This window comes from Melanerpes formicivorus, unplaced genomic scaffold, assembly GCF_026170545.1.
Source record: "Melanerpes formicivorus ecotype bairdi unplaced genomic scaffold, bMelFor1.0.p_v2 SCAF_7, whole genome shotgun sequence".
Classification (NCBI taxonomy): Eukaryota; Metazoa; Chordata; class Aves; order Piciformes; family Picidae; genus Melanerpes; species Melanerpes formicivorus.
This window is the reverse complement of record NW_027142359.1, coordinates 27,627,543-27,655,440: the sequence shown is the minus strand read 5'-3', so window position 1 is coordinate 27,655,440 and position 27,898 is coordinate 27,627,543. Positions and strand designations below refer to the sequence as shown.

The following is a 27,898-nucleotide window of genomic DNA, read 5'->3' as shown; positions in this document are numbered from 1 at the left end:
CTGAAAAATAGTTTGAGCATTGTATTGTAATGCTGTGGTTGGTGGTGTTGTCCACAGAGGATTATACAGGATCAGTCTGGGCAAAAGACAAAGCTTTCAAGTATTGGTGACATTAATGCAGGGTCTCCTTGGTCTGGTTGGGAACATATGGTTTGTGGTTGCTTGCTAATGACAGAAGATTTTTCTCTTCTGTCCTGTTAACTCATGCCACTCACAGGCATCTGTCCCTTTCAGTAAGAATTTCCATCCACACAAAGCAGGAAGGTTTAATATTCATCAGGAGTTTATTTCTCTTCTTCAGAAGTTACTGTTGCCAAAGAGATGTTCCTTGTAGAACCCAGTTCTATTACTCAAGCCTTTTGACAGTTTCATCACCCTTTGTCAATAATCCTTCTTGTGAAGAATATTATCCTATGTGTGAAGAATATTGTGAAGAATATTGTCCTATGTGTGAAGAATATTGTGAAGAATATTATCCTATGTGTGGAAAACTTGTGTCCTTTTTATGCAGTATATTACTGCTTTTGTATCTTGGTCTCATCCCCCTTTCCTCTGTCCTAGAGGTCATTGTGATTACAAGGAAGGAAATCCAGAAGATGTTAAACTTGGACACGAAAATGAAGCTGGACTTTGTGTGCATCAGTGACAACATGGACATGGGTACAGCAGATTCCCTGAGACACATTCACCAGAAAATTAAGGTATTACTCTGTTGTTGAACTTGACCAGATGTTTGCCTATAACTTTTTTTCCCCATTGTGCTTTAGAAGCTGTCTCATGTAATGATATTTCAGGTAACTGAATTTTCTGATCTTCTCATCTGAGTTCTGTAGAAGTCATCTCATGGGAACATGCAAACAGTGACTGTGAATTAGCAGAATCGATAGGTAGGAGGGCTGGAGCAGATCCAGGCACGGCACTGGCTGCTGCTTAGGGTTAGCTTTCTATCAGGTTAACTAAAAGGTCATCATTATCTATACAGTTTTTGATGTGATGTGTGATGCTGTTGTCCATACCTTGAGGAGGTAGTTCTGCACAAATGTTCATTGTCATCTTAGCTGAGGCAGCATTCCAATACATGAGGAAGTTGAGGTTCGGTTCTTGGCTCTGCCACAGGCTTGCCTGTGCCGTTAGGCAAGTGCCTTGGTCTGTGCTTTGTTTTTCTGCTTTTCCTGTGCTTTTGGTGTCTTGGTCACATGGTGGGCTCTTGGATAAACAGTGCTGTTCTAATAAAAATGCCAGTTCATCGAGTTTTCATTTCTAGCTGCACAATTAAAACACTCCTGTGTAAGGCAGAAATGGCACTCAGAGCTCTTAGCATCATCTGAAGTGGAATTTTGGGTTTGTTGTTATCGTATACTTAAACTTTCAGATTTGCTCCCTGTCAGTTTAGGGCTTCTTAGCCAAACTGGCTGTTTAAATAAAGGTTGAAACAGAACATTTAGTGAAACATTTAAGTCCTGAAATGTCTTTTTCACTTCAGGCTCTTTTGGAAGGTAATAAACTCCAGTATGACAGACTATATATTCCCAAGAGAGACTTCAATTGAGACAAGATGAAACTTTCCAGGCAGATACAGAAGTTTAGGAGGCACATTGGCAGAGATTCTGCAAGGGATTAATGTACAGACTAGAGTAATTTAGGGGATGAAGACAAGATATAAAAATGAAAAGCAAAATTAACAAAATTGGCCTAAGTTAATGCTTCAGTGACATGGAGATTTGGGCTCTGCCACAACTGATTTTGGCAGTACTTTTTGAGCATGTGCATGCAGTAAAGGAGTGTCTCTGCAATGCAAATTGTGACCCTGACCTTACAGTTTTATTGCCTGATCACAGTGATCACTCTGGCTGTCTGGGTGTCCTTTTTGGTAATCCAGGCAAGTTTGCTCTGGGGGAGGCCTGGGAGACAACAGTAAAGTGTATGCGGTAAGAAAATAGACTCTGTCTTCAGAGGCTACAGTGTTGATCTTCTGAGTGAGTTTGTTTGTTTGTTTGTTCTCAGAAAAAAAGGCTTAGAGAAGATGTGAGATAGTGCTGGAAAACACGTGACTTTGCTTCATCCAGGCACTGTGTATGAACAGCAGCAACTGCTTCTGCCCTTTTTTACTCCATGTCTTGCTTGTCTGGCCAGAGAGAACAAAGTGGTCTCTTGAAATAAGCCTGTACTAAGTTCTTGAGCAGCTTGGTGTACTGTGTATTTTGGAGTCATTCCTGTAGTAAATGCATACCTCTGGTACACCTCTTACAGGGTATGCCCTCTCCTGTGTGATATAGGTGAGAGAACTACACAGCTGCTGTATGTTGGCTGTGCCTGCAGTGTAGCAGGAAAGAGAGCTTGCTGAAGAATGAGTTTCCCTGGTGAAAACAACTGCTGCTTGTGGCTATAGTTTGCTGGCAGGCTTTTTGCAACCCATGCCAGAAGTTTGATGAGAAGTTTAAACTGGTTGCTGAAACATAGTTGTCACAAATTGAGTTAATTGCCCACAGACAGACGAGCAAGTATGCTCAGTTAAAAACGAGGTAACGTGGCGCAGTATAGACAGCTCGCTTGTGTGCCCATGCAAGCGATGAGGAGCGAAGCCAAGATTATAGATACACAGCACAAAATACATCTAAGGGGAGCAGAACTGCTGAGCACAAATTCTGAGATGTGCATAAGTGCTGGACCACTCTAAAGCATAAAATCTCATGACTTTCTGCCCTGTCTAGTATTTGACTGAGGGAGTTCCACCTGCACAGCCTTGCTGCTTGCCGTGCCTGTAGTTGCATCCCTTTTTTGTTGTAGTTCTCTTGACAAGAGAAGCTTGATACTTTAAATAATAGATGTCAGTTAGATTTACAGAATTGCATTCAGTAGTAGCATGAAAATGTCTCTGTACCAAGCCTGGAAGGGCTCAGGTAGTTTGCATTGTTGCTTTATGGCTCTTTGGTGCTGGCATTTTTGGAGGTGGGTAAGACTGACTGTTTTGGTTCACAATAGTAAGCAGCTGGCTCTACCAGTCTTACTGTTTCCTGGTTGTTGAGAAGTTCATGAGAGCAAAGGAAGACTGTTCAATGTTTTTGTTTGCTGTTCACCCACTCTAAATGCACAGGACTTTTTCTATCTGATGTAGTAGGGGTGTGTGGTTTTTACTCTACTGGAACTCTTCCTGTTATTTTTGGCTGTGTCACCCTGCACCTGATTGACAAGGCAGAGCTTCATTAGGGGGTTTATGTTCATTACAAGTCTGAATGTATCCTTTTCTTGGATCCCTCACACAATAAGGATATTATGTTAAACTAATGATTCCTAAAGACAGCTGCTTGAGAAATAATGAACAACAGAGAACTTGGTCCCTTAAGTTCATTTCTTGGGTTCCTAGGCCTGAGTATCAGAGCCTGGCCTGTTCTTTACCAGTAGTTCTTTCATTAACTTGTGTGGTGGGTTGTTTTGTTTGATTTTATTTAAACATTCAGTTCTGGGGTCTGAATAGTTAACACTATTAATCAGTTTGTCTTCACAACTCTGCAACTGAGAACTGAGGCTTAATGAGGTGAAATAATAATTTTGCAGCATATGAAGTAGAAACTAGGGATTTCAATATTTTTTTGCCTGTGTTCATACTGAGTGGGTAATAAAACACTTAGCAATGCTTTGCACTATGAATTAGTGCAATAATAATAATAATAATTCAATAATTATAATTCAATGTTTTGCACTAATTCTATGAATTATTAATTAATTTGGGTTAGGAACTGGCTGGAGGGCCGAGCCCAGAGAGCGGAGGGGAATGGGCCAGTCTGGTGGTGTGGCCCATGGATCAGTGCTGGGCCCCATGCTCTTTAACATCTTTGTTGATGATCTGGATGAGGGCATTGAGTCCATCATCAGTAAATTTGCTGATGACACCAAGCTGGAGGCAGGAGTTGATCTGCTGGAGGGTAGAGAGGCTCTGCAGAGGGACCTCGACAGGCTGGACAGATGGTCAGAGTCCAACGGCATGAGATTGAACACATCCAAGTGCCAGGTTCTGCACATTGGCCACAACAACCCCATGGAGTGCTACAGGCTGGGGTCAGAGTGGCTGGAGAGCGGCCAGGTAGAGAGGGACCTGGGGGTACTGGTCGATGGTAGGCTGAACATGAGCCAGCAGTGTGCCCAGGCAGCCAAGAGGGCCAATGGTATCCTGGCCTGCATCAAGAACAGTGTGGCCAGCAGGAGCAGGGAGGTCATTCTGCCCCTGTACACCGCACTGGTTAGGCCACACCTCGAGTACTGTGTCCAGTTCTGGGCCCCTCAGTTTAGGAAGGATGTTGACTTGCTGGAACGAGTCCAGAGAAGGGCAACAAAGTTGGTGAGGGGTTTGGAACACAAGCCCTATGAGGAAAGACTGAGGGAGCTGGGGTTGCTTAGCCTGGAGAAGAGGAGGCTCAGGGGTGACCTTATTGCTGTCTACAACTACCTGAAGGGAGGTTGTAGACAGGCGGAGGTTGGTCTCTTCTCCCAGGCAGCCAGCACCAGAACAAGAGGACACAGTCTCAGGCTGTACCAGGGGAGGTTTAGGCTGGATGTTAGGAAGAAGTTCTATACAGAAAGAGTGATTGCCCATTGGAATGGGCTGCCTGGGGAGGTGGTGGAGTTACCATCACTGGAGGTGTTCAGGAGGAGACTTAATAGGGTGCTTGGTGCCATGGTTTAGTTGTTTAGGTGGGTTGGATTGGTTGATGGGTTGGATGCGATAATCTTGAAGGTCTCTTCCAAACTGGTTTATTCTATTCTATCACTTAGAATGATGTTGTGGAAAGCAAAAAGTCAGTATTTATTTATTAAATGTTTTGCTTTATGCAGGGATATGAAAACAATTTGTTTAAGGACTTTGTGACATCTAGTGATGAGATTCTTTAATTTCTCTCCTGTGGACAAGCCCAACATTTCCTTAGAGTGCTCTTGGTTTCAGGATGCTGGTATAGTCTGTGTGCCTTATGGCAGTTTAAATATTGATAGTTTTTTATATATGTATATAAAATTTTAATGCCTAGTCTTTGTTTATTGTTACACTTCTCATATCACTGTCAGTTTTATTCTTTTGGCTCTTAAAGTTCCTAGTTTTCTGCTTATCTTTTGCAGGGCCAATAATGAACAGCTTTTCAAAATAGGAAAATGAAAGTAAAGTTGCAAAGGGTTCATTCTTTTCATATATGTATAGTGCTTGGAAATGGTAGAACATAAACTATATGTGGGCTCACAGTTGATGGCATAATAATGCTCTTGTTGAAAATGCAGCTTTACCACCATCGGGATGTTTACGGGTCTCTGTCACCTCATGGTCTGTGCTGGTGAGGCAGATCTCTCTCACCTCGTGATCTAGCCTAAACAGAGTAAAAAGCCAGCCTTCAATGCCTGTGGGTTTGGATTGATGACCTTCTCTGGTCATGAAGAGTGAAGAGAGCTCCCTTCCTCCAGACTAGAGCATGTTATACAAATTAAATGTATTGTGGAAGATGACAGTATGCTTCTGTAGCTGAATAAGTTTGTGACAGGAACATTTGGTTTACTTATTTATTTTTAAATGCCTTCTGACTTGAGTTTTCTTTCAATTGTTTACATGTGCAATTATTTTAGAGTCATTCTGAAGTGATTTACTTAGTTCAGCACTTCTGAGTTACTGCGTTACCTGCAGTGCAGAAGTGAGACAGGTCCAGCAAGACTTACAGGACACAAAAAGAGGCTCTGCTATGGATTTCTTTGATTATGTGCCTGTCAGCATTTGAAAAGCTGTGCAAAGCAGTGGAAAACAACCTTTCATTAAATCTCTGGAAGACAACAAAGAGCTATGATAAACCGAGCAACTTTGATGGATTGTGCCAAGCATTCAATCAAGCTGTGCTGTCCTTGGGTTCCAAATCTCTTCAAGATGTACTCTTGCACAGTTCCTTCAATCCAGTGTCTTTGTGTCAAAGCTTTAAAATATCGTTGCATGTTCATGGTTGGGTTTAGGAACCACTGTCAAAAATTACTTTGGAACTTTTATAAGATTATAGGTTAAATAACAGAGTCATCTCTCTCTTAAGTCTGTGGGAGGTAAATACCACTTCATCCAATGGACATTAACGAAAGCAGACTGAGCCATTTAGGGCAGAATCTATGCTTTTGTTCAAAGGGCTCGTGTTTTAGTCCTGTCCTTTGGCTGTAGCCACGTTGCTATTGTCTTAATCTATTGTTTACAGTAGAGGATATTCTTGGCCTGTCAGGGAGTGCTTGGAATTAAAAAGAAAAACAAGAAAAATCAGAATAGGTGTGGAAAAAACACACCTACGAAATGGTATGGAATACAAATCAAAGTCTCTCTTTCCTGAAATCACATTTCTCATATCTCATTTCTTTTCCCTCCCCCTGTCACTTTCTGATTCTACTTTCTTAAAATGTCTTTTCCACTTCGTCAGTCACTTTTGTTTGGCAGTTGCAGTGCTGAGCACTGATGGACTTTCTAGCATGAGAAGAGATGCAAGTGCTGTCTGCTGCGTGCTGTGGTAGGAGATGATGCAGGTTTTGATTTGTAGGCAGCTCATATTTCAATGGTGTCACTTCAGGGTTTTGTTGTTGGTTGCTTTTTTTTTTTCCCCATAATTGTGGGCAGTAGGCTGCCCTTGAAAATGTCAACTTCTTTTGATGTCTCTGGAAATTTTATGCAATGGAGTCTCCTGTCTCACTTAGGGAGGTTTTTCCCACTGTAGCTGGGGTTAGTGGACACAGTTTTTTCAAGTCAGTGTGAAGTCTTCTGTTATGTCCACCAAGGCTTTTAAGTGAGGCTGTTCCCTCCAGTATGCTGCTTTGGGAGTTAGAATAGGATAGACCAGACCAGGTTGGAAGAGACCTTCAAGATCATAGCATCCAACCTATCAACCAATCCAACCCACCTAAACAACTAACCCATGGCACCAAGCACCTCATCAAGTCTCCTCCTGAACACCTCCAATGATGGTGACTCCACCACCTCCTCAGGCAGCCCATTCCAATGGGCAGTCACTCTCTCTGTATAGAACTTCTTCCTAACATCCAACCTAAACCTCCCCTGGTGTAGCTTGAAACTGTGTCCTCTTGTTCTGGTACTGGCTGCCTGGGAGAAGAGACCAACCTCCGCCTGTCTACAACTTCCCTTCAGGTAGTTGTAGAGAGTGATAAGGTCACCCCTGAGCCTCCTCTTCTCCAGGCTAAGCAACCCCAGCTCCCTCAGTCTTTCCTCATAGGGCTTGTGTTCCAAACCCCTCACCAACTTTGTTGCCCTTCTCTGGACACATTCCAGCAAGTCAACATCCTTGCTAAACTGTGGGGCCCAGAACAGGACACAGTACTCGAAGTGTGGCCTAACCAGTGCAGCATATGGGGAGAATGACCTCCCTGCTCCTGCTGGCCACACTGTTCTTCAGGTTTATGTCTTCATTTATTTGACTTCTGCCATTCTTGAAGGCCACCTCTTGCAGTTTAGCAGACCTTCTTTGGATGATTCATAGGTCCAGTATGCAAAATGTGTGCTGTCACTAAGTTATAGCACAGTAACTTGTGTCAAGACTTTGCTTATTAACACAGAACTCATGATTTTGGGGGTTAGTAACAAGAAATTGTGGTAGGAACTAAGAGCTCAAGAGTAAATTGCAGTGTCCCAGAATGTGCTTGTTGAAATGGGGTGGTGGTGATCAGCCACTGTGATGGAGGAGGGAAGAGAAAATGCAAGACTAGAATGTGTTGAATGATAGAGATGAGAAATTAATACCATTGCTAAAGGCAATGGGAAGGATTTTTTTTTTTCCCCTGGATGTCTGCACAGTCATGGAACTCAAATGCATCAAATGTGGGACAAGCACTGGAAAAGGAGATAAGAGACTCAGAGCAGAATATAATTTGGTTTAATTTTCAGCCTGTGAGAAAGCACAGGCTGAAAATTACAGAAAGGTTTTAATCAGAGCAGAATAGGATTGTGAAACAGTCTTCCAGGATTAATCAGAAGAAAAATTCCCTGTATTTATATTAGACTGACAAGTTAGGGGGGGTTGGTGGTAGGTTTTTTGGGGGGGGAGTTGTTTGTTTGTTTCCTTGCTTTCCTTGTTTGTTGGCTTGTGGCTTCTTGTTGATTTTGCTTAGTTGTTTTTTTGGTGGTTGCTTGGTTTGGTTGATTTTGGTTAGGGTGCCCAGGTGGCCAAGAGGGCCAATGGCATCCTGGCCTGTATTAGGAATAGTGTGGCCAGCAGGAGCAGGGAAGTCATTGTGCCCCTGTACTCTGCATAGGCTAGCCTGCACCTTGAGTCCTGTGTCCAGTTTTGGGCCCCTCAGTTTAAGAAGGACATCAAAACACTTGAACGTGTCCAGAGAAGGGCAACAAGGCTGGGGAGAGGCCTTGAGCACAAGCCCTATGAGGAGAGGCTGAGGGAGCTGGGATTGTTTAGCCTGGAGAAGAGGAGGCTCAGGGGTGACCTCATTGCTCTCTACAACTACCTGAAAGGTGGTTGTAGCTGAGAAGGGGTTGGTCTCTTCTCCCAGGCAACCAGCACCAGAACAAGAGGACACAGTCTCAAGCTGTGCCAGGGGAAGTTTAGGCTCTAGGTGAGGAGAAAGTTCTTCACCGAGAGAGTCATTAGTCACTGGAATGTGCTGTCCAGGGAGGTGGTGGAGTCACCGTCCCTGGAGGTGTTCAAGAGGAGACTGGACGTGGCACTTGGTGCCATGGTCTAGTCATGAGGTCTGTGGTGACAGGTTGGATTCGATGATCCTCGAGGTCTCTTCCAACCTTAGTGATACTGTGATACTGTGATTTGTTTGGTTGGTTTCTTTTGGTGTTTTTTCAATAAACTAAGTAATGTCGTACCTGAAATGACAGGAGGCTAAACTCAGGCTCAGGGAACCCCTTTGGCAACTGTGTTTTTGTGACCTTCTGCTTGGACTATTCATCAAACTGCTGTAGACCATTTTGTGGGTTGCAGATTATTTTTTTTCCCCCCATCAACAACATGGTGAGGGGTGTCACTGTAGTTTATATATTAGTTCCTCTGAAATTTAGGCATCTGTAATATTTGACTATTTTGTGCCTATGCCAAACTTTACCGTCCCACACAGCTGCTGTCTGGCACCACCTCCCAGGCTGGGGCCTCTCCAGGCAGCAGGTTGAGAAACCTGGTTAAATAATGAATCTGTGCTTCAGGCTGAAGCAGGAGGTGGATTGGGTGTGCCTGGATCAAGCATTTGTCTTCAGTGAGTCTATATTATTTTCCCCTTCTGTTAGGCTTTTCTCTCCCTTGTGTCACTCAGCTATACTCCAGGCAGTGATTAAAATGTGGTCTTCCAGCAGAGCAACAGCAATGGAACAGTTTCACATTTTCCTTCCTTGATGAGCCCTTAGTTGTGTTAATGGAAGCCTTGACTAATATGGTGTGCATTAGTCAGCATGTCTTCTGCTGCTATCACTGGTGAGTGCTTGCATGTGGAATGTTTTCATCTCAGGTGGTCCACCTGGTTTTCTCAGTTTCAAAAGTAAGATTTGAAAGTAATACAGCTCCTCAAGAGCAAAGCAAAACAAACCTTACAAAAAGCTACCAAAAAGAAGAAGGAAAACCCAACATTCTCTGAACAAATAAACAAAGGTTGAAACTCCAGATTCTCTTGGTGTGTGCATCTTTGGGAGCCATGTTGTGGAAAGTGTGATGTCACGGCGGTGGTCTGCGTGCTGCTGAGGGTCACTGATCCGTGGAGTCTTGGAAGGCATGGCTAAGCGCTTCGCTTCCTCTATTGAAAAATCTCCTTTCCAAACACATGATGTAAGTAAGCTTGCTGTAATGGCTGGAAGACAGAACCTGAATCCTTTTGGTACAGCTGAGCAGAGTTTGTTGAGCGTGGAAGGGACAACTTCAGCCTCCATAATACATAGTTAGGTATTTTTTGTACTGTCGGTGGAAATAGCACTAATAAAACTCTTATTTTTTTTAGGAGACAAGGTCTCTCTCTATATAAGCAAGACTTACCTAAATGTTCTGTTCATCTGTTTTGAAAGAGTAAAAAAAAAAACACACCTTTTTTTCCTCCCCACCCCCCCAGCAGACTTGCCAGAAAGTGCTGTTTACTTGAGTGTCTAAAATGCACACAAAAGTTGCTGATTTTTCTAATTCTGCTCCCCAGGAAAAGCAGATGCATCAAACAGCAGTTCACAGAGTATGTAGCATCTCATTTCCTTCTCTACCTCCCTTTGAAAGCTGCCACCACTGACACACTAGGCAAAATTTATTATGGCTTGCATGCCCAAGTCCCATTCCCCGAGCACAGCTGATTGTGCAGTTCTACTGGCAGGTGCTCCGGCTGGCAGTGTTGCTGCAGGGAATGATATAGTGCTGCCTGACTGTGTGCATGATGAATGTGTTCAGGACTTTGCTCTGATCTTTATTTTTCCTGGCAGGGTAAGAGTTAGAGAATTCAACAGTTGTTGGTTGGGGTATTTTTATTGGTGGGTGGTTGGGGTTGGTTTTTTTTGGTTTTTTTGTTACTCAGCTTTAGAGGAATGTAGCTAATTAAATTAATTATTTTGCTGCCAGGGTTTACTATGGATCAGGGCTAATACACCCAAAGCTTGAATGAGGCAATTAGCTCTGAAGGTTAGGATCAAGAATGGTTATTAGGGCATTTGTTATTCTGCACATTGTAGGCTTAAGAGGATGCCTTCCCATTATACATGCAGGCACAACCTAGGTGCTTTGCACTAAGAGTCATTGACAGACCTGAGATGCTTGTCAGTTTTAATTGTTGCATCTCCCACTGCATGTCTTTATCCTTTTCATGCTCCTGGCAACTCGAGGCCGGTGCTCATTATGTTAACCAATACCTCTTGTTTCCGTGTCGAGGTTGTAAGCATTTCTTCTGTATTACAGTATATGTTTGCATTTAGGCTCTGTGTGGTTTCTGATGAATTGCACAAATTCAACCTATTCTGGTTGCAGGCACAGTAAGCTCTTTGCACATGTGTGTGTAGCTGAAATAGCATCCTGGTTAAAAAAAATACTTTCCAGTCTTTAGGAGCTACTCCTAGGTTTAATTTTTTTTGTAGGAAGTAAATAGAAGTTAGTGTTTATTTTTGTACATCATTTTTCCCCTCTTGAAAGTATAGACAGCCTTCTTGAGTAAATAACTTCCTGTGCTATATGCTGAAGGGAAATTCAGCTTTAGGAAGGGTGATCTCAGGAAAAAAATAAGTGCACATTTTATTTTTAACAGCACTTTCTTGAACATATGACAGCAAAGAAGAGGACAGTGTCCTTTATTGCCAGCTCGTTTGCTCATGCATAGGAAGCCTTTTACATTCTCATAGTATCATTCAGGGTTGGAAGGGACCACAAGGATCATCTAGTTCCAACCCCCCTGCCATGGGCAGGGACACCCCACACTAGATAAGGCTGGCCAGAGCCTCAGCCAGCCTGGGCTTAAACACCTCCAGGGACGGGGCCTCAACCACCTCCCTGGAAAACCCATCCCAGGGTTTCACCACTCTCATGGTGAAGAACCTCCTCCTCACCTCCAGCCTGAATCTCCCCACCTCCAGCTTCATTCCATTCCCCCTAGTCCTATCACTACCTGAGATCCTGAGAAGTCCTTCCCCAGCCTTCCTGTAGGCCCCCTTCAGATACTGGAAGGCCACAATTAATAAGGCCACATTAGTAAGTCAAATTCAAGTTTATAGTTTTCAGAAGTTGGTCTCTGATGATTTTTCAAAGAAGGGAAAAGTCTCTGGGAAATGAATTTGTTCATGTTATTTTATTTCCAAAGAGAGGGTAAGGTTTTTAAGGGGGGGGAAACATCAGTGGCCCCCAGCTGCCATCTTCTCCTAGTGCTCTCAGTGGAGAGGGCAAAGCCCTCTGTGCCATGAATGAGCCTTGAAGACATAACTGTCACTCATGCTTGAGTGAGGAAATGAAGGACAGTAGGAAGGTATCAGTGATATCTCTGCCAGCCTGGGCTCCAGAGATCAAGAGGAGTTCTCTAGGGTTCTGGTCTTCCTCAGTGATGCCCTTCTTTAAGTCACCATCTGATCTGATGTTTTAACAACTTTCTGCTTGTAGTTTCCAATTTCTTTGGTGTTTCCCCATGAGACTCAAGGCCTCCTTGGCTTCAGGGAGGGTGGTACTTCCAAGAAGGCATTCACAGGAAATTAGATTTTCCTGGAGGAACATTCCCTCCTTGCTGTCCACAACCTTTCTACTTTGTTTCTGGCCTGCATGATTTCTACTTGTGTGGTTTTCCCCATGTTTGGATCTTAACAGCCTCTTCCCTTAGAGGAGTTGGCCCTTTTCATGTCAGTTGTGTACTGACATGAACATGTACAGCTTCACAGCTGTCACAGGCTGTTGCAGGTGATATTCCTTAGTGAGTATTCATCCCTTCAAGGTGAAAATGGAATTGTTTAGCTCAACCATGATCCTGTGTGTTAATCTACATCCATAGCTCCAGCTATTGGGGAATGTGGGAGGGAGTACATGCCAAACCTCAAGCTGTGGAGTTAACTGTGCTAGATAGAGGTTTTTCCCTGTGTCTTTTTGCAGCCTGGGACAGCATTGTAGCATTGATATTAGGAAGGTGGTGGTGTGATCAGTATGGGCTATCCCAGAGGTTGTCACTTTGCTTAGCACCAGTTTCCTATCACTCTTTAATTTGATGAAGGCCATGATGAAGGTCAGCAGACTTCTGGGATAATTGGAGTTTAGTTTTTGTGATTTTTGTCATGTTAACTCAAAACCTCATGCAGGTTATCTAGGTTTTTCCTCGATTCTGTGCTGAAAAGGGGAAAGCAATTCTGTACCCAGATTTTCTGGAAGCAAATTTAGGCATTCTTCCATTGTATAAATTCTGCTAGCTCTTTTGGGAAGATGGTCAGAGTTCTGAATGTGACTAAGTGCTGGAAAAAGCAGTGGAGGTCTTGACATTTTCATAACATTTTTCTTAAGACAACAGCTACTGCAACACAAATATCACTGGAAAAATTGGAGAGGTGCTAGACAAGAAAGTAGTATTGTGTGGAGGAGAGTACAGGAGTCTGTGGTTCAAAACAGTACTTCTATTTAACAGGGCATGATTAGTTTTTGCAGGAAAAACCCCAGACATGTGAACAAAGCCAGTCAGGTTTCATGTTAAGTGGTCACTTGAGCCGGTGCAGGTAGCACAAAGTAGTGATGCCATCCAGCTCTGCTTCACAGAGCCTGTGCTGTGCAGGGCTGGGGGTGCTTAGGTTTTCCCTTGGAGTTGGAACTTGTGGATGAAATTGAATCTCAATGTATGTGTTTCTGAAAGGTAGCAAGGCTTTATTCTTAATGTTTTAGTAGATGAAGAATCTATTGTATCCTTTGGTATTTTATTCCAGGTTATACTTACTCTCCCTCTTAAACCACTTGGCCTTTTATTTCTGTACTGAACATTGATTTCTAGCCACTGAATCCAGTCATGCCTGCTTTTTGTTGTGTTGCTGACAGATCTGCTGTTTAGGTAATTGTGGGCTGTGGGTTAAGGCCTCCTTTCCCTTCAATAAGTTGAGCCAGTTGAGCTCCATTAGGACTGCTTTTTATTATTATTGTTTGTATGACTACAGCACCTGACTGCCTAAGGCTCTGCTTACATTAAGTGTTAAGCCTGGGCTTGAGCTCTGGGCTTTGGCAGCAAGCCTGCTGCGCCACTGCTATTGAGATTGGAACCTGACTGCAGCTTTCTCCATTCTGTTCATTTGAGGTAGAGTCCAAGATCAGCTGTGCAGCAGGTCTGGTAGTGCTGCCTTCCAGGTAGTCTTGGAAACCCACCTTCCAGGAACAGAAGTGACCAGGAGAGTGCTATTTATTGCTGGAATTCTCCTGCCTGTGAAGAAGAGATCTGTTTGTGCTGGGTTGAACCAGGGGGGAATTTGTCTTGCCAGGCTTACCCTCTGAGAACTGGTGAATTCAGGGCATGGTTTATGAGATGCTCCCCTGTGCTGCAGCAGGCATGGCTCTTGTGATGAGTGATGGTGTGTGCTTTGTAGGTGCAGGAAACACAGGCTCCTCTGTAGCATGCTTTGGATCTGGGTGTAAACCCAGGAGGTGACTCCTAACTTCACACAGATGAGAGTGTCTAGTGAAATAGGATAGTATGTGTCAGCGTCTCAGTCTGGTGCCCCAGCATGCTGATGGCCTTGGTTTCCTCTAAGTGTAAGGATAGCAGATTTGGTTTATTTACAAAGAAAAAAAAGAAGAAGAAAAACAACAAAAAAAGAGCCATCAGAGCTTAAAACTTTGCCCTTTAGAAGATAGAAGTAGGTAATAGAGCTGGCATCCTGGACTGATGGAAGGCAGAAGCAAGTTTTAGAATAAACTGTATTTAGGATAAACCAAACCAGGTTGGAAGAGACCTTCAAGATCATCGTGTCCAACCCATCAACCAATCCAACCCACCCAAACAGCTAACCCATGGCACCAAACACCCCATCAAGTCTCCTCCTGAACACCTCCAATGACAGCGACTCCACCACCTCCCTGGGCAGCCCATTCCAATGGGCAATCACTCTCTCTGTATAGAACTTCTTCCTAACATCCAACCTGAACCTCCCCTGGCACAGCCTGAGACTGTGTCCTCTTGTTCTGGTACTGGGTGCCTGGGAGAAGAGACCATCATCCGCCTGTCTACAACCTCCCTTCAGGTGGTTGTAGACAGCAATAAGGTCACCCCTGAGTCTCCTCTTCTCCAGGCTGAGCAACCCCAGCTCCCTCAGTCTCTCCTCATAGGGCTTGTGTTCCAAACCCCTCACCAACTTTGTTGCTCTTCGCTGGACTCGTTCCAGCAAGTCAACCTCCTTCCTAAACTGAGGGGTAAGTGCATGGCAAGTGGAAGGGATAGGCTGTTAAAAGGAGGTTAAACAACTTGTGCTTGATGTGACAGAAAATGGAAGCAGTCAAGAGGGGTGATGTGGTTGGAGGAGGAAGCTCAGAAAATTATTTCTGGAGTGTTGTGTAAGTAGGACGAAATTGTTAGAGCCAGAGGAAAAGGTGAATTGCAAAGCTCATGTTCCAGACCAGAAGTTTACAGTTCAGTTAGAGTCATAATAGTAATATCCTGCTTTGAAAACATTCTTAATAAGCTTTGTGAACTTGTGTTCATCTCTAAACTTCTGCTTTTGGTTGCTGATAACTGTAAATTATCCTTTTCCACCCCACGTGACAGTTTGAGCAATAGGTAATGAGACTTCCTCCTGGGAGGAGACAGGATGCCTTCTAGGCTTGAATATCTTCCCTGTTCCTAGCTTATATGTATGTAAATTAAAATATATTGATTTTGGACGGTAGCTCTGGAGATACAGAGATAACCTAAAATGGTGTTTTCATTGTGTGATCCCATCTGATACAACACATAGGATGAGCCATATGATGGGACCAGGGTTAGGTCTCCTCCCCAGCTTCTGGCATCTTTCTTCCTTCCAGCTTTCTTTGAGGAGATAAACAGTGATGCTGACAAGTTACGTATGCTGAAGACACTCACATTGCCTTAAGGTATCCTCACCTGATGAATTCAGGGCCATCCAAGAAATTAGAAGAGACTCCCTTGGCTCCCACATTAGACTTGTTTTATTAAAAAGAAAAGAAAGAAGCCACTTTCATATTACACACTCCATTAAAAAAGAAATGCTGCTTTTCCATCCTTTAATGAAGGGAGGTTGCTGCTGGATTTCAGATTGAGGGACGTCCTTTGCCTCCCCTGCCCTCCATCCTTGGAAGAGCTGTGAAAATGGTGGTCTACAGCAAACTCCTGCTGCAGGGTGAGGGCACACAGTAGGTAAATGCTTCACATCTGCTAACAAAGTACTAAATCATCATTTCCTTCTGAATCTTGCTATGGAGGACATTACAAAAGCAGGGTGGGAATTCCCAGCCAAAGGCAGCCATTTCAGTTGGTAGCTAACAAGATTCCACAGACATCAAAAAATAAACGAGGTTCCCTGCTCCAGTTACAGCAGCAGCCACAGAGCTTCAAAGAGGTCACAGGTGTGGAAATTGGAGGACTCTTAATGGAGATTGAGATAAAAAGGGATTCTCTAAAGCCTTGGATGTAGGTTTCTGATCTGAAGAGTGGTGACTAATGCAGTTGCTAGGAGGTATCTTTGGGTTTGCCTGGAGCATGCTAACAAGCAATCAAAAAGCTTGCCCACAGACAAACTGTTCTTTCCCTTTCCACTCTTTAGAATAATAAAAGCATTACACACAAACCCCACTGTTAATGCAACATGTGGGGGAAGTTCCAGGCTATTGTGTATAAAACTCTGTCTTAACTCCAGCAGTAATTATAACTTGTTCCTCTTTTCCTTGTTGCGTGGTGACACTGAAGGAAGCAATGCAAAGTTCTCTATTTGTGTATGTTTTAACTTAGGCTGAGTGTAGGAAGACTCTACCTAATCTCTGGATTTATTTTTTTTTGGGGGGTGGGCTTTTTTTTTTTTTGCAATTGGAAACTTCTAGCCTTTAGCTTCAGTGTTTTGTCTGTTCTGTTAAGAGCTGGTTTTACCGCTGGTGGATGTTTCGCTCCTTTTCTGTTTATAATGCAATCTGACATTTGTTTTCCTCTTTCTCTTGAGGCTGATTTTGTTCAAATTAGAGATTTCCTTGCAACACATGTTTTCTCGTTTTGTAGTCTGCAGTTTTTGAGGCCATCAGCAGTTTAGGCTGCGAGGTCCTGCCCTTGTCTATACTTGATAGAAAAAGCCTAGTGAATACCACTAAAAATTAGCATTTGCTGCCAGCTATCTGTGGTAACCTTGATATCTCCTGCTTGAACAGAAGGGATCCAGCAATTATTGCTGAATATGAAAGAGTTTTTTAGCATTGCCTTTGTATGCAGGGTGTGAGAAAGTCCAAAAACTCTTTATTTATGCTGGTATATTACACCATATAATTGCATCCATCTTTTGATCTGTGGTATGAATTAGTTCCATTGAAAACATGTTTTCTATTTTTAAATTGGCTGTCTTGAACAGAGTTCTTGAAACATTCTACTTTTTGGTCTTGTTTTTGTGTAGATTTTCCATATATTGTGCTGGATTTAATATAATTGTTGACATGTTGGGTTTGATTTTTTTTTTTCCCCCCCTCCCCTTTACTTTGTTTCCTCTATGTTGTATAAATCTCTTGATGTTTTATGTTGCAGTGTTGTGTTTAACCAGCTTGAGTATGTAAGTTACCTCGTAATAGCTGAGCATTTCACAGGTTGCAAAGGTCTGATGGTGAAGTACTGTCAGCTGGTGTTAGAAAGGGAGAGTGGAGATTTGGGGGCTGTAAGTAAGTGCTGTGTTCCTATACTTGACAGAACACTCCGTGTTCAACTGTGGCTTGACTAGAAGCCCCAGGTTCTGTCCATGGTCAACAGGGGCAGAGAAACATCTCCTTGAAAGTCAGATCAGGGGTAGGGTGATTTCTGCAGGACCTCAATTTTCCCCCACTGGTCAACAGACAAATCTAGATTCTGAACTCAAGTGCATAAACTGCAAAACCTGAAGTTAAATGAGATTACAGGTTGGACACGATGATCTTGAAGGTCTCTTCCAACCTATTCCTATCCTATTCCTATCCTATTCCTATCCTATTCCTATCCTATTCCTATCCTATTCCTATCCTATTCCTATCCTATTCCTATCCTATTCCTATCCTATTCCTATCCTATTCCTATCCTATTCCTATCCTATTCCTATCCTATTCCTATCCTATTCCTATCCTATTCCTATCCTATTCCTATCCTATTCCTATCCTATTCCTATCCTATTCCTATCCTATTCCTATCCTATTCCTATCCTATTCCTATCCTATTCCTATCCTATTCCTATCCTATTCCTATCCTATTCCTATCCTATTCCTATCCTATTCCTATCCTATTCCTATCCTATTCCTATCCTATTCCTATCCTATTCCTATCCTATTCCTATCCTATTCCTATCCTATTCCTATCCTATTCCTATCCTATTCCTATCCTATTCCTATCCTACTGTGGCCAAAGTGACTCTTCCAAGAAGTGTCATCATCTCCTTGTCTTTTTTATGGCTCTTGTGATGCTCACAAAAAAGTGATCTGTGCTCTCAGCAGGCCAGGACTACTGTCCCTCTACCTGCGTAGTGCCTCAGTGTTTTCTTGTGTTCCCCAACCCAAGGTCGTTTGCTGTTCTCTTTTAATTGCTTGATGGTCTTTTCACCTGGTCTGTACAGCAGCTCCTGTGGTGGAGCCCTGCTCTGTGATGAGGGCTCCTCCGTGCTATAAAAGTGGCAAACAAAATAGCACATCTCAAGTCTGGCAGAACAGGAAAATGCCAGAAATTCCAAGCATGTGTTTCATACCATGAGATGGTCCTCTTTTGAGTTATGACCCTCGCTTTGTCCTTCCCGTGCCTGTAGTGGATGTTGAGGGCGCATTTGTGCAGGCGTTTGTCTGTCTGTGCAGTAGTTCTGCTTGGGGTGTGTGCGCTTGCTGGTTTGGTTTTTTTTAATCAGCTCATGTTGATTCTTATCATCTGTTTGTATAATAGTTTGGGGTTGATGTAATCATTGTTACATGTATTTCATTAAGGGATGTGTGTGTGTGTGTGTGTACTTAGGTGTTTGCATAATTCATGAAGTCAAGTATGTTCACATACCCTTTGTTAGCACTGGTGCGCGGAGTAAGGGCGTACTTCTCTTTGTATCAGTGGCTCATTGGGAAAGGTTGCACTGTATTTATTTGGCATGTATGTATGTAAAAACCCACAAGCTCTACCATTTATTTTCTTTCTTCTACACCCACCCTGAAAAAAAATGTAAAGAAAAACACGCACTTCTGCTAGGGTTCTAGGACAGTTTATTTTTTCATTCAGCCATTAGTTTATTCGTTCAGGAGTTGTACACTGGAAAAAAAGTGCATCCATTAGACAGTGAGGGCTTTATTTATGAGAGGGGTGGTGTTTCAAAGGGGAGGTTGTCAGGTCCCAAAAGAGCCTTTCATGGTGTATTCTCAGCGTGCTTCTGAGGCCACTGCTCTGCTCATCAGGAGGAGAGGCAGAAATGTGGGCTTTACAGAGCAACTGTGTGTTTCACTGGTCCCTGCGCTCACTGACGTTTATTTACATATTGGGAGAGTAAATGGGTAGAACAGATGGCAACCAGACATTTGGTGGTTCTGTTCCCCTATGCTCCTCGGGGGTCTTGCATTCAGTTTTTGCAAAAAGCTTGTCCTATAGTGAGGGGGAAAAAACCCAAGAGCCTGTTCACAACTGTGAAACGCTGGTTGGGTTTTTGCTGCAGTGACGGATTAAAGCATTTAGTAAAAAGTGAAATAATTGCAAGGTTTGTTTTTCAAGCCCAGATACTTGTTCCTAAGGATAACTCTATTGGTGTGTCTCTTTGTCTCTCTCTTTATTTCTTACTTTCACCACTGGAGTGAGGGCATTTAGATTTGAAGCGGGTGATCTCTCCTACAAACTGAGGTTGAACAGCACAGGTCTATTTATATGGGTCTTGGATACCTTTTGGCCTTCTCTGCAATTATTGTAACTCATTTCTGCTCTTGTAAAAACAAAATATCTGAGCATTTTGCAGGATTTTCCAGGATATTTAGTATGTGTTTCTTCACTATTTACAGCTATGAAGTGGGAGATTTACTTCCATACTAAGCTGATTCCCACCCCCCACCCCGACTTTCTTTGTACACACTGGAATGTTGGAGCAGGGCTGCTCCAGAGTCTTGGGCAGCTTGCTTTAGTGGTTTGGGTTGGGTGTTTTTTTTCCAATGTGAGAATGTTGTTTGTTTTAGAGAAGTGATAATTAAAACACTTCTCCTGGGCAAAACCGTAATATAAAATACACATTTTGAAAGTAGGTTAAAAGGGGCAATGCAGGTTGGGTTTTGAACGTGTGAAACTCTCAACCTGCACATTGTTCCTTCCTGTAAAGCAGCCAGGTGTTTCTCAGTAAAGTGGGGAGAAATCAGATGAAAATTGAAGAGCTTGACCTTTTACACAGCATGCCAAATCAGCAGCTTTAAGAGTTTGTGACACGATGAATTCCAATGACTTATTGGTAAACACATGAAACTGCCTAGCACTTGTAGGAGAACCTGTCAAATAATGTAAATACCAGACCTCAGTCTCACCTACAATGAGGAATCCTGTGGAATTAAATAAAGTCTGCAATACAAACATCCCTGAAATAAACCTTTCTGTGATAAAAGGTCAATGCTGAACTAGTTTGCTTTGAACCAGGGGAGTTTTCCCGACTAAAAGTAGAATTACTGGTCCTCCATGAGCTCTGCCAAATGTTTTCTAGTGCCCTTCTTATTAAATAATGTCTTTTTAAAAGGCAAAACTAGGATGCCATGCCACACTCTGCAAGGAGGCTTAGTGTTTTAAATGGTAGCATTTAAATGGTAAATGTCAAGAAAGAAACACTACCTTCTTCAGATGCATTTAGAGGCTTGATCATTAACTAAAAATAAAGGGGAAACTTAGTCCTTTTCTGTAGGCCCTGCTGCACAAATATTATGTTAGGATTAGGTTAAATGAAGATAATTGCTGATTTTTGGCAGGATACTCCACAACCCATCTGAAATACAGAAAATTGTTTCCCAGTAAGAGTTTTCAGCCAGAATATGTTGATAGTGTGAATGGTTAATGAAGCTGCTGTGTCTTGCTCAATATGGGGCAAAGTCTCTGTGATATATACAGCAGTGCTCTTAAATACTTTGTGAGGCATTTTGGAATCCTTTGAGATCAAAATTAAATACAAGCCTGTGATTAAATAGGACCTAACTTCCTTTTATTTATATATATATATATATGGAATATTGCTGGGTTTAGGAAATGTATTTTGTATTGCTAAACTGAGCCCACCCTGGCAGTACAATTACTGAGTAAATCACATCCTAGATAGTCTTTGGGGTTTTTTTCTCCCCCTCCCCCGATAAAATAACATAGTTTAAATATCTTTTCCAGTGGTTTGTAGCCAGCTGCAAAGTCAGCTAAAAAAGACTTCTTCAGAAAGATTTCTTTCCTATATCATTATGCAACTCAAAGTAGCAGTTGTAAATACTGCAGGATTTCATGGCCATCTTGAAAGCCAGAGCTTCAGTGTCCTGGTTCCTTCCTTCCATTTGGTCTCTTCTCTCAGGCAACCAGCACCGGAGCAAGAGGACACAGTCTCAAGCTGTGCCAGGGCAAGTTTAGGCTCGAGGTGAGGAGAAAGTTCTTCACCAAGCGAGTCATTCGTCATTGAAATGTGCTGCCCAGGGAGGTGGTGGAGTCACCATCCCTGGAGGTGTTCAAGAGAGGATTTGACGTGGCATTTGGTGCCATGGCCTAGTCATGAGGTCTGTGGTGACAGGTTGGACTTGATGATCTTTGAGGTCTCTTCCAACCTTTGTGATACTGTGATACTTAGAAGCAGATGATGGCAGTTGGATGGACACATACTATTTATGGTCCAGAATTGATCCTGTACACTGCACTGGTTAGGCCGCACCTCGAGTACTGTGTCCACTTCTGGGCCCCTCAGTTTAGGAAGGATGTTGACCTGCTGGAACGAGTCCAGAGAAGGGCAACGAAGTTGGTGAGGGGTTTGGAACACAAGCCCTATGAGGAGAGGCTGAGGGAGCTGGGGTTGCTTAGCCTGGAGAGGAGAAGACTCAGGGGAGACTTTATTGCTCTCTACAACTACCTGAAGGCAGAGGTAGGTCTCTTCTCCCAGGCAGCCAGTACCAGAACAAGAGGACATAGTCTCAGACTGCACCAGTGGAGGTTTAGGTTGGATGTTAGGAAGAAGTTCTATACAGAGAGAGTGATTGCCCATTGGAATGTGCTGCCTGAGGAGGTGGTGGAGTCGCCATCATTGGAGGTGTTCAGGAGGAGACTTGATGGGGTACTTGGTGCCATGGGTTAGTTGTTTAGGTGGGTTGGATTGGTTGATAGGTTGGATGCGATGATCTTGAAGGTCTCTTCCAACCTGGTTTTTTATTATTATTATTAATTGGATAAGCATTAATTAATTAATTCAGTAACAAAGGGCTCAAGAAAGGTGAACTGGTGAGGAACAGTAGCTATTTTTGGCAGAGTGTGTCAGACCTTGTGGGATTTTGAAGTGTGAAAAAGAAAAACAGGTAAATAAAAAAAAAAAGGTACCAGTACATTTATTGTTGATTCCTCAAATGATAATCCACATGTGGTCATTTGTATCTCTGAAGGGTTTCATTGGTTGGTGGTTTGTTGGTTTTTTTTCCCGTCTTTGACAGACTGACGTCTTGGTGCTGAGCTGCGATCTGATCACAGATGTGGATTTATATCAAGTTGTGGATCTCTTTCGGATGCACGATGCCACTCTCTCAATGCTGATGAAGAAAACCCATGAACCCACAGAAGCAGTACCAGGACAGAAGGGGAAAAAAAAGCCAGGTATGTAGCCAGAAATACATCCATTTGTTTGTTGTTAAATGATAGAGAAACCACATGGTAAGTATCATGTGTTTAGCTATCAGTCACAGAGCAAAAGAAATAAAGAAGATTCCTTGGCGGGGGTGTGACTTGTTTTTTTTCCAGCTCAGAATTAAGTATAAAACTCATGTAATCTTGCAGGCTCTGATCCAAAGCTCACAAGAGTTAAGGTAAAAGCTCCAGGTGACTTCAGTGAGTTTTGGATCAAACCCTAAATTTTTGTTACATATGAACATTAAAACCGTTAGGTTTTCCAAGAGCACCAAGCATCAGCCTGATTGTAACTGGGAACTTTTACCATTGACTGACTGTAAGGGACCCACGTTGGGTGGGTTACAAATGCTTCTAGAAATTCTCCCCTCTCATGGTATGTACAGAATTACTCTTCTGAGATCACATCCAGAAACCTTTTGCTAGGCAAAACTCCCACTGATTTAAAGGACTTGGTTAGATGCTTATCTTGTACCTGTTACCATAATATCTTAGTTAGTGCCTTGTAATCTTTAATGGATCTGTTCTCACAACACTGCTGTAAGGCAGGGCAGGGCTGTTATCCCCCTTTACTTAAATGCTAGAAGTACTAAATACCATACAGTTGTTCCCATACCATACTTCTCATCTTCTTTTAATGATATCTGTTAAATTGCTGAGGCTTCATTAATGCCAGTGGGTCCTGGTCCGTGATTAAAGCTCAGAGGCATTACAGTAATACAAATAAGAAAGTTTAGAATCTAACTGTTTGAGAGAGGAGTGAAATGCAAGCCAGCAGTTGGACTACATGTGTGTCTGAAAGTGAAGGAAACAGACTTTTAAAAGAAAACTGCTTAAACTCTGCATTAAAAGATTTTTCTGGAGCAAAGTGCAAGGTTAGTAGGGATGAAAACATTTAGGACTTGGACTCTTAAACAGCTCGAAGCCATTCTGTTTTTCAAAAGGCAATCTTAAGTGATAATGGCACATAAAACATTGTCAAGAGCACTCTGACAGCCACATTGAGCATTCAGGAGTTATAAACTAATGTCTGTGGTAGAACATCATAGAGCAGCCCAGTATGTGAGCTCTGAGTACACAGAGTGGGGGTGAGGTCTGTAAAGATAAACAAGATCATCCAAAGAGTCTTTGCAAATGTAAACACATCAGGTTGCACATGCATTCTTCATTTGCTTGTTTTTTAGTGCCTGTGTGCTTGACTTTGTAGCATAACTCTTCCTACATGACTTGTTAAAATTTGTATATGATTTCTCAGATCTGTGGAAGACCAAACTTGAAAACATTAGAATTCCATTCTGTGGGAGTGTTTTGACATCCACAGTATTTTTCTGTGGAGCTGGATGCTAAGGTCTCTCACTCAGAACTGCTCCACTTGAGCTGTTGTAAATTTTTTTTCTATGGACTGCCTCAGATGAGACATGAACCTTGCCTGATGTTTTTCAGTCACTTGCTAGAAGCAGAGAAGTGCCTAAATGGGGATTTTTGGGTGGTTCTTCAGGCTCTGGAGAGGGGCAGTACAATTTAGGGAGTACCAGACCCTCCTGCCATTATTCCTACTTGACTGGATACAACCTATTGCTCTCATCATCCTGACTCATTCCTATCCTTTTTCCTATGCTGGCTTCTTGCCACCATCAGCCTCCATTCTTGCTGTCTTTGCTTAGTCTCCTTCAGAGATCCTTGACAAGATTCCAGCTTCTTTTTCTCATATATTACTCTACTCTTTCACTACCAGTCCCATCCCCTGTTCCATTTCTGACTGCTCATCTCAGCCTGCTTCATTTATCTGCCCATAGACATCTTTTTTCTTCTCTTTGATTCCTGTCTCTGTGATTCAGCACTTTTCACAGACAGTCCCAATTTCCACCAGTTTTCAGGGACTGCTTTCTCTCCTTTATAGCTTGTCTTCAAAAACCCTCTTTTCTATGCTTTTCTTTTCCCTCATCCCTGTGAGCTTATGAGTTTTGTTTCCTTGCAAAAAAACAGCCTCCAGTAAACAGATCAAACTCTTTTCTCTGGAGCAGTCATTGGAGCATGGCTGTGGAGCCTTGTGGCTTCTGTGGTTCATTTGTAGCATAGAGTCATAGAATCAACAAGGTTGGAAAAGACCTCAAAGATCATGAAGTCCAACCTGTCATTCAAGACCTCATGACTACTAGACCATGGGACCAAGTGGCACATCCAATTCCCTCTTGAACACCTCCAGGGATGGTGACTCCACCACCTCCCTGGGCAGCACATTCCAAAGGCTAACAATTCTCTCAGTGATGAACTTTCTCCTCACCTTGAGCCTAAACTTCCCTTGGTGCAGCTTGAGACTGTGTCCTCTTGTTCTGGTGCTGGTTGCCTGGGAGAAGAGAGCAACCCCCTTCTGGCTACATCTACCCTTCAGGTAGTTGTAGACAGCAATGAGGTCACCCCTGAGCCTCCTCTTCTCCAGGCTAAACAATCCCAGCTCCCTCAGGCTGCTTCTCTGAAGAAGTGGAATGCCAGAGTTTTTGAAAGGAATGGACACCTAACCATTAAGTTTAGGTTATTTTTAAAATCTATTTTCCCTGCCCTGTCTTTAACCTCAGAAGCAGTTGAGCTGGTTTTTTTTGCTGAAATTTTCCAAATGTTCCTTTTAAGTCAGGCTCCTGGCATTGGAAAATTCATCCCAAACAGCTTATAAGCAACTGAAGACAAGATCTTAACATGGGAATGGGTTAGGCAGGTCTTCAAAGTATGTGGCACTATCAGCTCTTTCTAAATGGTGACACTTGTATGTTTCTGTGGGCTTGCACTGTACTGCTCAAGGGTTAGGAACTTGAAATGGATCCTCAGTCCTCATGAACCCTACATACATTTGCAGATTTATTAGTTCATTGTTCCTACAAATGCATTCATCCTTTGAGAAGGAGCAGCAAGGCTCTTTATTTTGCCTATGTCATGGAATCCAGTACAAAATTGTTGCTTCAAGGATATCTTTGAATGTTCAAGAATTGTAATGTAAGGAACAGGTTTTAAATGATCTTCTTAAAACTAATTTGTGCTGTAAATTCATATTGATGGTATCCTGAAATGCTTGACACAACCAAGCTGCAAGTTACAGGGTGAAGTTTGTTTGCTTTTCTATTTAGAGGATCATATATTGACAACCATAATCTCAGTGAAATTGATTAATAGAGGCATGGCAATAAAACCCAGACCAAAACCCACCAAGAAAAAAAGCCCTCAGAGTGCATGTAATTGATAGTAACCCAAATAAATTTAGAGTATCAGGAATTCAAACATCCAAAATGAAGCCATGTGCTTAAAGATGACCTGCAAGGGACTGAGTGGAAAAGAGTGTCTGAGCCTTTCTGTGCATAAAGGCAGGCAGAAAAGATGGTGACTCTTTCCTGCTTGTTTTTCTTATCTTGAAAGCAGCAGGCATGTCATCACTAGTATTCTTTGTGTTTGCCAGGAGACCTCTTGGTGGTCTTGCAGGCTGCATCGTGTGAATTCTCTCCCTTTGACTGAAAGGGTGTGGATACTGAGCCTTAACAACAAAGGTGTCTTTTTCCCAAGTGTCAATTAATTACATTTGATCTTAAAGCATTTTAGAAAAAATCTAATTGAAAATTATTTCTTCTCATCACTGAATTGCTCATTTTCAATTCCCTTGTGATTTCGTGGTTTCTTTAGTTCATTAAAGCCCTTAAACTTGCCAGTCTGCAGGGAAAAACCTGGCTTGACATCTGCTACAAAAAACCCCATAAGACTCTCATGTGGTTTCACTGTCTGTTTCTTACCTAGCCACACAAGCAAGAGAAAATGGTTTGGTGACAGTCATGTACCTGGTCCTGTTTTCATCAAGCTTTCTTTCTCCCTATTTTCTATTGAATAGAGTTTTGCTATCACAGTGTTATAAGTTATGTTACTGAAGGAACAGGCAGGAGGTGGGCATCCATGACCTGAGCTTTGAGAGAAGTAATGGAGGAAGATCAGTAACTGTTGTGTTTCTAGCCTGTCAGGGGACTCCAGTTATAATTTAATAGAACAGAATTTAATAGAATAAACCAGGTTGGAAGAGACCTTCAAGATCATCATGTCCAACTCATCAACCAATCCAACCCACCTAAACAGCTAACCCATGGCACCAAGCACCCCATCAAGTCTCCTCCTGAACACCTCCAATGATGGTGACTCCACCACCTCCCCAGGAAGCCCATTCCAATGGGCAATCACTCTCTCTGTATAGAACTTCTTCCTAATATCCAGCCTAAACCTCCCCTGGCACAGCCTGAGACTGTGTCCTCTTGTTAGGTGGCAGTGGTGATGGCTGGTTACCCCCTACTCTGAAATTTCATCTCCCTCCTTAGCATGTGAATTTGTACTGTTTTCAAGATATATTTCTGAGTTTTTACAGCAAGCTTTATCCTAGTTGTACTTAATTTGTCATGGTGTTGCAAGGTCAGGCCTATTTTTGTACTTCTTTGCTGTCACAGTGTTGTAAGTTATGTTACTGTAGGAGCAGGCATGACCTGAGCTTTGAGAGAAGCATTGGTTGGTACCTTTGTGGAGGAAGATCAGTAACTGTTGTGTTTCCAGCCTGTCAGGAGACCCCAGTTAGGTGGCAGTGGCAATGGCTGGTTAGCCCCTACTCTGATTTCATCATCCTCCTTAGCATGGGAATCAGTACTATCTTCAAATGTATTTCTGAGTTTTTACAGCAAGTGAGTTTTGTTCTAGTTGTGCTTCATTTATCATAGTGCTACAAGTTCAGGCCTATTTTTGTGCTTTGCTATATGATTAATTTCTGGGAAGGGAAGGGGGGACTTCTGAAGAGGGTATGCTTGATCATTTGGATCAAAGACTGCCAAGAGAAGAACTTTCAGCAGCTGCATGTTTGACTGTATTTTGATAGTGGTTATTGCCATGGTAACTCTAGGGAAGAAGCAAAAATAAAGTAAGGGATGGGACTGAACTGGGAAGAGTAGAGTTAAATATAGTTTGGCTGGGAAAATATCTTGGAGAATTAACTACTTATAGAATATGCTGTTAGTCCAGTGTGGTTAAAGGTTTAGAACTTAGGAGGTTGAATATTTGCCAGTTTGGCTCAAAATACTATTATTTAGTGGGTGAAAAGAGGGGTTTTTGTAAAATTGTACCATGGCATTCCTCTACAGCCTATGTTCCTGTAAAGATCAGTGTATGGTTGCCACCAGAGTAGTGGCTCATACTATAAAATGCAAGTTAGAATAAGCTGCCATCACTGTATTCAGATGTTGTGGAAACCTATTCAAAACCAAATGCTTTACATTTCAGTAGACCAAAGTCACTGTTGATGCAAGTCACTGATTACAGGAGATGGGGATTGCCACAATAATATATGTGACTATTAGATATTCTCTTGGTTGGCAGTTTTATAAATAGATATTTAAACCAAGTTAACCAGAAACATCAGTGGTGGGAGTCCTAGAATATA

General features: G+C 42.6%; 1 protein-coding gene across 1 annotated transcript in view; it reads left to right on the top strand.

Moving 5' to 3' along the window:
- The window catches only part of EIF2B3 (eukaryotic translation initiation factor 2B subunit gamma), a 112,476-nt gene that overhangs the window by 2,663 nt on the left and 81,915 nt on the right, over positions 1 to 27,898 (top strand). The window contains exons 3-4 of the mRNA XM_068141593.1: positions 562 to 701; positions 22,260 to 22,419. Of these exons, the coding sequence (XP_067997694.1) occupies positions 562 to 701; positions 22,260 to 22,419 (300 nt within the window). The remainder of the gene's footprint in view (positions 1 to 561; positions 702 to 22,259; positions 22,420 to 27,898) is intronic.